Source organism: Zootoca vivipara, chromosome 12, assembly GCF_963506605.1.
Source record: "Zootoca vivipara chromosome 12, rZooViv1.1, whole genome shotgun sequence".
Lineage (NCBI taxonomy): Eukaryota > Metazoa > Chordata > Lepidosauria > Squamata > Lacertidae > Zootoca > Zootoca vivipara.
Genome location: NC_083287.1, coordinates 51,644,814 through 51,657,436, shown reverse-complemented (window position 1 = coordinate 51,657,436; position 12,623 = coordinate 51,644,814). Strand labels below are relative to the sequence as shown.

The 12,623-nt window shown below is 47.4% G+C and overlaps 1 protein-coding gene across 1 annotated transcript in view; it reads left to right on the top strand.

Annotated features, from left to right (window-relative positions):
* Positions 1 to 12,623, top strand: part of CRHR2 (corticotropin releasing hormone receptor 2) — a 115,912-nt gene that overhangs the window by 89,473 nt on the left and 13,816 nt on the right. Inside the window, exons 8-10 of the mRNA XM_035129604.2 lie at positions 8,630 to 8,715; positions 12,024 to 12,159; positions 12,444 to 12,485. Of these exons, the coding sequence (XP_034985495.2) occupies positions 8,630 to 8,715; positions 12,024 to 12,159; positions 12,444 to 12,485 (264 nt within the window). The remainder of the gene's footprint in view (positions 1 to 8,629; positions 8,716 to 12,023; positions 12,160 to 12,443; positions 12,486 to 12,623) is intronic.

Here is a 12,623-nt window from a genome sequence, read left to right as displayed (position 1 = left end):
TGGGGGGAGGCATAAGCCGGGGAACACATTGGAATCTCCTGGGGAAGGAGGCTGTGAGCCAGGGGATTGGTGGTGAGACAACAGGAATGGTTAGTGGAAAAAGACTGGGAGGAAGAGGTGTCAAAGGCTGAAGACTGTCTCACCAGAGTGGTGCATGCTCTAGTTATCTCTCGCTTGGACTACTACAACACACTCTTCATGGGGCTACCTTTGAAGGTGACCTGGAAACTGCGACTAATCCAGAATGCGGCAGCCAGACTGGTGACTGGGAGTGGCCACCGAGACCATATAACACTGGTCCTGAAAGACTGACATTGGCTCCCAGTACATTTCCGAGCACAATTCAAAGTGTTGGTGGTGACCTTTAAAGCCCCAAAGGGCCTCAGCCCAGTATATCTGAAGGAGCGTCTCCACCCCCAACATTCAGCCCAGACACTGAGGTCCACTTCCAAGGGCCTTCTGGCGAATCCCTCCCTGCAAGAAGTGAGGTTACAGAGAACCAGGCAGAGAGCCTTTACAGTAGTGGCGCCAGCCCTGTGGAATGCCCTTCCATCAGATGTCAAGGAAATAAACCACTATCTGACTTTTAGAAGGCATCTGAAGGCAGCCCTGTTTAGGGTAGTTGTTAGTGTTTGTTGTTTTATTGTGTTTTTAATATTCCATTGGGAGCTGCCAAGAGTGGCTGCAGAAACCCAGCCAAATAGGTGAAGGTAAAGGGACCCCTGACCGTTAGGTCCAGTCACAGACAACTCTGGGGTTGCGGTGCTCATCTCACTTTACTGGCCGAGGGAGCCAGCATACAGCTTCCAGGTCATGTGGCCAGCATGACTAAGCCGCTTCTGGCGAACCAGAGCAGTGCACGGAAATGCCGTTTGACTTCCTGCCGGAGCAGTACCTATTTATCTACTTGCACTTTTTGACGTGCTTTTGAACTGCTAGGTGGGCAGGAGTTGGGACCAAGCAACAGGAGCTCACCCCATCGCAGGGATTCAAACTACTGACCTTCCGATCGGCAAGCCCTAGGCTCAGTGGTTTAAACCACAGTGCCACCCACATCCCATAGCCAGATACGTGGGGTATAAATATATTATTATTATTATTATTATTATTATTATTATTATTATTAGGCAACAGGGTTTGGTGAGCAGGAAGAGGCTCTGGCAGAGAGCAGTCCAGAATCAGAGGCAGAAGCAGAGGCTGGTGAGGAAGAGGGCCAAGAGGCAGAGTGGAGGCAGGCTGCTGAAGAAGCCAGAGGGTCTTTCCCTCCTGCTGTGACCAGCTCCCCTCCTCCCTGGTCCCACAGAACATGCAGAGGAATGAAGAGGCTGGAGCAAAGAGAGACTAGATCAGGCATCCCCTAACTTCGGCCCTCCAGATGTTTTGGACTACAATTCCCATGTTCCCCGTCCACTGGTCCTGTTAGCTAGGGATCATGGGAGTTGTAGGCCAAAACATCTGGAGGGCCGCAGTTTGGGGATGCCTGGACTAGATGAAGGAGCCTTAGGCTGCTTGGGAAGGAACTGGGGAAGGAGCCTTAGCAGTGGGAAGTTGGGGACCTTCAATCATCACAACTGTCTCATTGCGGCAAAACCTACTCAGTTGCTGTGATCACTAGGCCTGCACTGTTTGGGTTTCTTTGAAACACCGACTGGGTGTTTTATTGCCAACCTACTCCTGACTCTGGCTCCTGACAATTGCCCTTGTGGGACACAGCAGGGGGGAGGGGGAGGAACACTAAAAGGAGTTGCCTGCCATTGGCTCACGTCTCAAAATGGTTCCGTGAATTCTAAAAGGGATTCTTTCTGGAATGCATATCGTTCCTCAAAGGAAATGAGACTTACTCAAGAACATCAAGGCAATTTGAAAAGGCAAATGAAGAAGAAATCCGGAGGTCAGGAGACCATTAGTTGAGCAAGGTCAGGCTGACAAAAATTTTGAAGAGCTCGGGTTATCAAATCACAGGATATGGGGTTGGCATTGCTTTTCATACATCGGCAAAGGGTGATTATTCAGGATAATAGCTTTGCTTACTAAGAAAGCGTCTCCCGCTAAGAGAGCAATTAGGAAATGGCCCGTGGTCTTGTAACTGATTCATAACAGCAATTTTATCTGGTATCTGAAGAAGTGTGCATGCACACGAAAGCTCATACCAAAATATAAACTTAGTTGGTCTTTAAGGTGCTACTGAAGGAATTTTTTTAGCAATTTTAAAAGCACAGATATTCAGCTGAAAAGCATTGCCCCCGCCCCCAACTCCAGAACCTCAATGGAGGACATTCTGGACCAGGCTGTCAAAGGACAAAACAGCACTGAATAGTGTGATGGTAGCTGGGGAAACCCAGCCAGATGGGAGGGGTATAAATAATAAATTATTATTATTACAGTGGTACCTCGGTTTGCAGACGCAATCTGTTCCATGGAGGCGTTCGCTCGCCGAGGCATTCGCTCGCCGAAGGCACACTTCTGCGCATGCGCGAAGCACCGATAGAGTGCTTCTGTGCACACACAGGCTGCGCAGATCGCTGCTGTGCATGTGCGAGCTGCGCAGATCGCGTCTGCGCATACAACGCCACATAACCCAGATGTAAACACTAACAGGTCCATGGCGTTCGTCAACAGAGGTTTTCGTAAACGGAGGTAGTCGTAAACCGAGGTTCCACTGTACTAAATTGCTGGTATCTGGTCTAAAGCATTAGAGCTCTTTGAATCCCAATTTATTTATTTGCTTACTCATCTTAAAGGTAAAGGTAAAGGTACCCCTGACCATTAGGTCCAGTCGTGACCGACTCTGGGGCTGCGCGCTCATCTCGCATTATTGGCTTTGGGAGCCGGCGTACAGCTTCCAGGTCATGTGGCCAGCATGACAAAGACGCTTCTGGCAAACCAGAGCAGCACACGGAAACGCCATTTACCTTCCCGCTGTAGCGGTTCCTATTTATCTACTTGCATTTTGACGTGCTTTCGAACGTGCTTTCGAACTGCTAGGTTGGCAGGAGCTGGGACCAAGCAACAGGAGCTCACCCCATCACAGGGATTCAAACCGCCGACCTTCTGATCAGCAAGCCCTAGGCCAGGCATCCCCAAACTTCGGCCTTCCAGATGTTTTGGACTACAATTACCATCTTCCCTGACCACTGGTCCTGTTAGCTAGGGATCATGGGAGTTGTAGGCCAAAACATCTGGAGGGCCACAGTTTGGGGATGCCTGCCCTAGGCTCAGTGGTTTAACCCACAGCACCACCTACTCATCTTAGAACCCCCTAATTTCCGAGCCAGCCTGGGTCCAACCTGACACCTGCATAGCATCTAACAAAGTCTCATTTGAACGTCTCCTTCCTCCTCCCACTGTCTGCTGCAAGACTATGACCAAATGGAGACTTCACAGCTTCAAGTTTCCCCCACCCCACCTCCTCCTGTCTTAATTGCTCCGTTTACCACCTAACCTTAAGAAGAGTTCTGGAGAACCCAAAAGCTTGCACACTATTTTGTGTTGGCTTAATAAAGGCATTGCCCCAATATGCATTTTGGAGCCCCAGTTAAAAAAACAAAAAACAAAAAAACACCCTAATTTAACAAATTCTCTAAGCAACTCTCAGGAAATTACAATCATTAACCAGCAAGCAAGAGGTAAACATGTGCTATCAAAATACAATTAAAAATCCATTTTTTAAAAAAAACATTGAGCAGAACATTGAAAGCAAAAGTACTGAGCAGGGTGATCAGAAAATAAATCAGCAAGGAAATAGATAAAGCTAATGTGGTGGCATGAAAATATACATTGCCCCTCTTGGGTGTTACCCTTCAAAACCATCAAGGCTGCACTGCATTGTTGTTAACTATTAATAGTGTGGCTCTAGCACCAGCGTGTTAGCGTAAAGGATTAGAGCTCTCTGAATCCTGGCTCTTATTGTCTCTTATTGTCCCCTTCCTTAGACTTCTCCATGAACTTCTCCTTTTGCTGATTTCAGGGTTACGAGAGGGAGAGAAGGCACTGCTGTAGATTTGCCTCTCTCTGATATTCCGACATTAATGAAATCTCAGCATTTTGCCTCTAAAAAGTATTTAAGTAGGAACACATAAACTGAGCTCGCTTCGGTGTCTGGTTTCAGGAACTGTAGCACTACTGATTCTGCGTAAACAAAAATAACATAAAATATGCCTGCCGGATCAGGCCAATGGCCCATCTAGTCCAAGACCCTGTTTTCACTGGGGCCAACCAAATGCCTGTGGGAAACCGGCAAGCAGGATCCAAGCACAAGAGCAACTCTCCCCTCCTGTGGTTTCCAGAAACTGGCATTCAGAAGCAGCACAGCCTCTAGCCTTGCAGAACCATGCAAAGTTGCTGGCCATCATTGCCTCCATATTGGACCACTGGTCCATCTCTTTCTCAGTACTGCTTGCATGCCAACAGGTGGCATCTCTGCAGGGTTTCAGGCCAGGAGTCTTTCCCAGCCCTACCCAGAGATGCCAGGGAATGGACCTGGGACCTTCTGCATGCAAAGCAGCTGCTCTCTCATTCAGCTACAAGCCATCAAAAAAGGGGAGGCAAAGGGACGTCAAAAAAGGGGAGGCAAAGGCGCCGTGGTGCAAAGATCCCTCCGGTGCCCCCCCCCGGCAACTCCAAAACAAGGGAGGGGGCAGTGGAAAATTTCCTCTGCCTCCCCCACCGCCCCGATCCCCGGCGTGGTGGCAGGAAAATGTGCTGGAGACAGGCTCTCCGGCGTTGGGGTGCCCGAGAAGGCAGCCCAGGAAGGCTGAGCGCCGCCTTTCTCCAGGAAGCAGGTGGAGGACAACATCCAGGAGCAGGGTCGTCTTTAGCAGATGCAGAGGCTTGGCATCCTAAGCCTCTGCGGGGATCGCTCTCCTCCTGCAGAGGCTTGGGAAGGTAGCTGCACGCCCGCCAGCCATATAGTTGGCGGGGCGCAGCTGGCGAGCGTGCAGGGAAAGGGGAGGTTTCCGGCAAAGCCATGCAGCTGCCCCATTCGCTAGGGCGCCCCTGAGAGGCCGGTGCCCTGGCGCAATGAACCACTAACACCAATGGGAAACACGGCGCTGGGGAGGCACATGCCAGAGAACAGAAGGAACAAGAGAGTGGCGTGTGCCCCTTTCCCCTTGCTCTCCACTCCATTTCCAAGAGCATTTCAGTCTCTCAATTATGGCGAATCAGCAAAGAGATCTTTCTGTAATGAAGAGGGGAATCCTGCATTTTATTCCCCTCCAAGGACGGAAAGGATTTCATTCTTGCTCCAGCCTCATTTTCCTCACCTCAGCAAGGGAAGTTCTCCTCCTCCAGCAAACCCTGCTGAGTTACCGCCATTGTTGATTTGCATCATTCTTCCTTCCTCACCTGCCAAACCAATGCGCCTGGAACATTTTTGTCTGCAGTAGGATTCAGAACGACTCGTGCACGTACATGAAACCTCCTCGTGTGTTGCAAGAGGGGACCATTTTTGATAGCTAGAAAATAAGCTCTTGCTGGAACCTTGTCCTGATTTTTTTTTATAGCTCAGCTGCTCAATGCTTCCCCATTGTGTTGTTAATAATAATAATAATAATAATAATAATAATAATAATAATAATAATAATAGCAGCACCAGGCAGTACTCCCCCTGCCCAACCATGCAACACACAGGTCTCCTAGGAAGCAGCAGCAGTCAGGGCCGGCTCTAGGTAGACCCCCCGGTGGTGCGGTGTGCCAGGGCGCCGGGCCAGAAACCATGCTGCACCCTGCGAGGGCGGGGGCGCCGGAGCGATCTCTGCCCCTCAGCACCAGGGCGTGTGACCTGCTCAAGACTGCCCTGGCAGCAGTCGGTGTCATATCCCCTACATCCGAGTCCCAAGGTTGCCCTGAGGAGGACTTGGGTGAATCCCAAGTCACCTCACTCAGGGCTAGGAGCCTTTGGCACCCACTTTTATATTGAGGACGGAGGATATGGTTCTTCCATCACCCTTAGACTCTGAGGGTGACTCCCCTGTTCCACCAACATGTAATCTGATTCCATTATGAGTCCGTTAAGGATTGCAGGGAGATTGGTAGAGCACAAGATTCTTAATCTCAGGGTCAGGGGTTCGAGCTCCACATTGGGCAAATGATTCCTGCACCACAGGGGGTTGGACTAGATGACCCTCATGGTCCCTTCCAACTCTGTGATTCTATGTCCTGGAAGAGAGGCACTAGGAGGGGGCTGGAATGGTACGCCTTGCAGTCTTCTTCTTAAACCTTCAAATTATTCTGGCCCCTGTGGAGACAAACACCACAGCTCAGCCAGCAGGATCCACTGGGAGCTGACCAAAGTCCTGAATTGGTTTGGCTGTACTAGATTGAAACAGGTTCTGGTAATTATTTCCACCTGTGAGCCCCAGCAAAACAAATAGTTCTCAGCTTAAGTAGAACGAGACATCCAGCATTGGTAAGGTAAAGATAAAGGTGCCCCTGACCATTAGGTCCAGTTGCGGACGACTCTGGTGTTGCGGCACTCATATCACTCTATAGGCCGAGGGAGCCAGCGTTTGTCCGCAGACAGCTTCCGGGTCATGTGGCCAGCATGACCAAGCCGCTTCTGGCAAACCAGAGCAGTGCACGGAAATTCCGCTTACCTTCCCACCGGAGCAGTACAAATTTATCTACCTGCACTTTGAAACTGCTAGGTGGGCAGGAGCAGGGACCGAGCAACGGGAGTTCACCCCGTCGCAGGGATTCGAACTGCCGACCTGATCTGCAAGCCCTAGGCTCCGTGGTTTAGACCGCAGCGCCACCCGTGTCCCTTATACAGTAGTACCTCGGGTTACGAACACGATCCGTTCTGGATCGCAGTTCGTAACCCGAAAAGGTCGTAAACCGAAGTGCCATTTTGCACATGCGCAAAACACGATTTTCACGCTTTGCGCATGTGCAAAATGCGTGCGGCGCTTCTGCGCATGCACGGAACGTGCGTGCAACGAAAAATACTTCCGGGTTTGCGGAGTTCGTAACCCGAATTGTTCGCAACCCAAGGTGGTCGTAACCCGAGGTACGACTGTACAGCAATGGTACTCTGCCATAAATACAATCAGTTTGGAGCTGTCATTTCCATTTATCAGTTCCTCCCTTTGAGGCAAACCTTCTGAAGAGGAACTTTCAAATCATAAAGATCACTATACTCAGTTGAATCGATGACTGTTATTCCAAACGTCTCTTATATCTCTACTGGGTGTCATCTCACAAAAGGCTTTGGGGAGAAAGGGCCTGGGTGACATTTGGTTCTCATGTCCCAGTTCAAGGAGCCATACCTTCAAAAGCAGTGCCTCACTGGAGCAGACCAGTGTCCGTCTGGCCTGCCCATCTGGTCAAGCCTTCTGCATGCAGACTGATGCCTGTTGAGAGTTCATAAGCAGAGTACAAATGCCATCCTTTGTTGTTGGTCCCTTCTATCTGCGGTCCTGCTATTTCTGATGTTCAGGGTGTGAGTGCCGTTCCTTTTGAAGTCAGCATGCCACCATCCAGCCACAAAAAGAGGGAGATATCAGCAGGCTCAAGGTTTTGCAGAAATACAAAAGAGATGGGGGGGTCACCTAGAGGTGTGTGAGTGTGTGTTAACCCCCCCCCCCAATAACCCAGCTCATTGGTGACTGAGCATGCTCAGTGGGTGCAGAATCCTGATTAACAGTGCAAAGAAAGCTCTTCCCCACCATTCATGGCCAACTCACAACAGTAAGTTAAGCTCAGATCCCCACAAACTACTGAAATTCTAAAGGCATTCTAATGCACACTGAGAATGAATCATAGAATCATAGAGTTGGAAGAGACCACAAGGGCCATCCAGTCCAACCCCCTGCCAAGCAGGAAACACCATCAAAGCAATCTTGACATATGTCTGTCAAGCCTCTGCTTAAAGACCTCCAAAGAAGGAGACTCCACCACACTTCTTGGCAGCAAATTCCACTGTCGAACAGCTCTTACTGTCAGGAAGTTCTTCCTAATGTTTAGGTGGAATCTTCTTTCTTGTAGTTTGAATCCATTGCTCCGTGTCCACTTTTCTGGAGCAGCAGAAAACAACCTTTCACCCTCCTCTATATGACATCCTTTTATATATTTGAACATGGCTATCATATCACCAAACAGGAGTCTATTTCACAGGGGAAGAAAATTCAGCAGAAACTGGAAGGCAGATTTCAGCACAGTGCTATTGTTGCAGGCACAGATTCGAAAGCAAGTTGCAGAACTGCGGAGTCTCTGATTCTTACAGCTAGGAGACATTCTCACTAGAGTCACCTGGGCTAAATAAAATTGCTTTGGGGAGTTAACGGTTGCCAGCACGGATTTCAGATAACCATTTCTCTGCCCCTTCCCTAAACTGCTTCTTCAATGCCGTTTGCGGCTCAAGATTGGAATGAGCATGCCTTCATTCCGCCTGAACATATTGCTCCTTTATTGAAACTCATCTCAGACAGGTAGGAAAGAGGGAGTGTCCAAGAGCGGCTCTCCATGAAGAAGGCCAATTTAATTTTCACTCCCTTTATTGTATCACATCTTGCAGAGGAGAAGCTCTTCCTGCACCGCCCAAAACACATCGATCATTTCGTTGTGCCTCGTATGTGTTTATCGGCACTGATCTCGTTTCCTCTCTCCCCCCACCCCTTTTGTCTTGCAGATAAATTTTGTTTTCCTGTTTAACATAGTTAGGATTCTAATGACAAAGCTGAGAGCGTCGACGACTTCAGAAACAATACAGTACAGGTAAGCTGAGTACTGTGCTGGTGAAAAATCACCTTTCCCCTTATATCCCCAACTAAACACTGATCCCGGGATCAACTCCCAGAAATCTCCAGGGAGGGCTGGGAGAGAACTCGAAAACTGCTGCCAGCCATTGTAGACATTACAGAACTAGATGGACCAATGGTTTGACTTGATATAAGGCAGCTTGATGTACAGTAAGGTGGTTCCTATGTTTTCTACAGGAGACTGCCTCATAGAATAATAGAATTGTAGAATTGTGGGATTGTAGAGTTGGAAGGGACCCTGAGGGTCATCTAGTCCAACCCCCTGCAATACAGGAAGCTCAACTAAAACATCTATGACCAATGGCCAACCAACCTCTGCTTAAAAATCTCCAAGGAAGGAGAGTCCACAGTCTGTTCCACTGCTACCGTCAGAAAGTTCTTCCTGATATTTAGTCGGAATCTCCTTTCTTGTAACTAGAACCCAATGGCTTGAGTCCTACCCTCCAGAGCAGGAAAAAACAAGCTATTAATTTACTTTACAAATGTATAGACGGCTTCACAACCCAAGTCTGTCTATACAGGATAAATAAGAAATAGATAAAAATTGTGACTAACATATTTCTTACACATAAGTGAAGCCACGCTGCTGGGTTGTGTTCTGATATCTGAGAGAAGCCAGTTGGAAATCCCCCGAGCCTTTGAAATCCTGATGTTCCTGTGGCCTTTCATCCCCCGCGCACCTTAGAAATTGCCAATCAGCCTGGCAAACTCAAAGCTCATTTGCTTAAACATGTCATTTCAACACTCCTTCACCTTAATCACTATGAAGTCAATCGGGTGCCGAGGTTTCATTTCACTGTGAAAGACACCAGTTATTATAAAGAAAATTCAATAGAGAGTTGTGATTGGAAATCAGGCTGAAGAACATTGCTCCCAACTGCTACCTCTTCATTTAACATTACCTTCCTTTAATTATAGGTGGTTTGTGTGTCATAGAATGGCTCAGGTTAAGAATATTTCATAATAGTGGAATGTGTATTTGCATACTAGAAGGTGGGGGGGGGGACCAGGGGTCTTCCAGCTGTTCTTGAACCTCCATTAGCCCCACCCATAATCATCAATGGTCATGGATGATGGGAGTTGTAGTCTTTTGGGAGACCGCAGGCTGCCCCTCCTTGCTACATGCGATCACTGGTGACTGTCAGTCTCATTCTATCTCATATTTTATATTTAGTCTTGCTGACTTTCCCCCTCTGTGCAGGAAAAACCCTGGCTTTAAGACCCATTTCCCTCACTCTCACATTGAAAGCTAATTTCCCTCTCTCTCTCTCCTGTTCAGCTCCACCTTCGTTTGAATTTTTGGAATCAAATTTATTGGCAATTAAGCTAAATGTTCCGAAAGCTGACTTGCTAGATCCCAGCTAATGCTTTGCAAAGCAGCTCTTCTGCAAGCAAATTAAAATAAGCTGATCTGCTCTTTACAAGTCCTCTATTCTCTCCCCCCTCTTTTTTGCCTTTTTTTGCAAAGGAGATAATCTTTGCTGAACCTGATCTGCTGAAGAGCTCTGCTCAAGGTTGTGCTAGCAAGCTAAGCAAGAGATACCTAGCTCTATAGACCCAGCTGTAGAAATTTGGGATAGAGCAACATGAAGCATATTAGAGTCAAATTATGGGGTAACAGAGGAGACACATGGCACAGCTCTCCTAGGGCTGTATCATTTCAGAAATCAGGGGGTGGGGTTGCATGTTTGAGGTTAAGAACTCCTTGCAAATAGAAAACGAGGGTTTAGAGCAGGCATCCCCAAACTGCGACCCTCCAGATGTTTTGGCCTACAACTCCCATGATCCCTAGCTAACAGGACCAGTGGTCAGGGAAGATGGGAATTGTAGTCCAAAACATCCGGAGGGCCGAAGTTTGGGGATGCCTGGTTTAGAGAAATGCCTGGCTTGCACCTCCTAATTTTTCACAGGGAAAGAGTTTGTAGAGTATTTAAGCTTATGATTTGCACCACCCATTTTCTGAAGTGGTACAGTTCCAGGAGCACACACACACCCAGGGTTATACCACAACGTTGTGAAATGTATAGGTCAGCTCTTCGGGAGTTTGATTTTAGCATACGTATAACTGAGGCAAATGAATTAGGACCTTGCAGAGGAATGCCCAGTTTCCCAAGTGAAAACAGGGCCTTTTCGGTGGTAGCACCTGAATTGCAGAACTGTGCTTTCAGAGTGTTATGCCTGGCACCACTGAGTCTCCTTTTTTTTTAAGCACTAGCAGAGACCTAAAAAAAATAGATTACCCAGACCTTTAAATCTATTATTTTCCATTTATTCTTTGGACAGAGTTAGGGATGGGGGGTGGTGGATTCAATTCAGTTCACATTGAGAGGTAAACCTACCTAATTTGCACTTCATGAAAAAAATATGCGAACCAAAACACAGCCACCATTCAAAATTCACCCTTCTCTGAATTTTGCAGTGTAGTTCTCCAGCCAAGCAATGTGTACAAAAATGCATATAATGGTGAAAACTGTGTTGCAAAAATGTGTATATTAGGCCAAATTCCATACAAATATGTGTCTATTGGGATAAATCAGAACTAAAACTCTGCTTAGTTTTCCTGATGACTTTCTTATACAGTGGAACCTCGGTTTATGAACACCTCGGTTTATGAATTTTCGGTTTATGAACGCCGCAGACCCATCTGGAACGGATTAATTCACTTTCCATTACTTTTAATGGGAAAGTTCGCTTCAGTTTATGAACGCTTCAGTTTATGAACAGACTTCCGGAACCAATTGTGTTCATAAACCGAGGTACCACTGTAAATCACAAACTGATGTGGAAATGTGGGGAAATAGGTTTAAGATTGGAAAAATGGGAACCAGGCAGGCACTGAAATTGTCCGACTCATCTATCCCTGGCTGTGTCGATATTGACTTGGGCAAGATCAGATCAACTTTGTTGGGTTCCTGGGTTTCAAAAGCAGGCTGAACGTTTGGCCATAACATGCAGATTTTTCATCCCACACATACCTTAGACCAGGCATCCCCATACTTCGGCCCTCCAGATGTTTTGGACTACAATTCCCATCATCCCTGAGCACTGGTCCTGTTAGCTAGGGATCATGGGAGTTGTAGGCCAAAACATCTGGAGGGCCGCAGTTTGGGGATGCCTGCCTTAGAAACTACCACAAGTCAGGCAAATCCAGTCTCATTCACTAAACATGCCATTTCAGCATTTCATTGGTGAGATGGTCTCCTCCACCAATGTTCTCATTTTCTGCTGTTTTTGTGAACTTTTCCCCTTTGATCTCCTTAACAGGAAGGCCGTCAAAGCAACATTAGTTCTTCTGCCTCTCCTTGGTATTACCTACATGCTCTTCTTCGTCAACCCCGGGGAAGATGATATCTCCCAGATATTTTTCATCTACTTCAATTCCTTCTTGCAGTCTTTTCAGGTAAGGGATGTTAAAAGAAAAACCCAAAATGGGTGCGGTTGACAAGTGTGTTACTCTGTCGACCGCTAGAGCTCGCAGAGTATTTCAATAAAGCAACGGCTCGAGAATCAACTTGTTGGCAGAGGAATATTGGCTGAGGGACATCAGGAGTAAAAAAAAAGGGGGGGAGGGCTTTGTGATGTTCATCCCCAAACATTCCAGCCTTTTCCCCCCATGCATCTTTCTAACCTCCTTTGCAACGGGAGAAAAATAACCTCATACCGATGTCTTTCTGTTTCTTCTAGGGCTTTTTTGTGTCTGTGTTTTACTGCTTCTTAAATGGAGAGGTAAGTTTCATTATTCTCTGACTGCACCGTCCATTCATAAAAAGTTGGTGGGGTGTTTGGTTTTTTTAAGCAAAAGGGGGAAGTCATGCTTCCTAATAGAAAAAGGACCATCCGGTCTTGGTTATGTTTGTCTTCCCA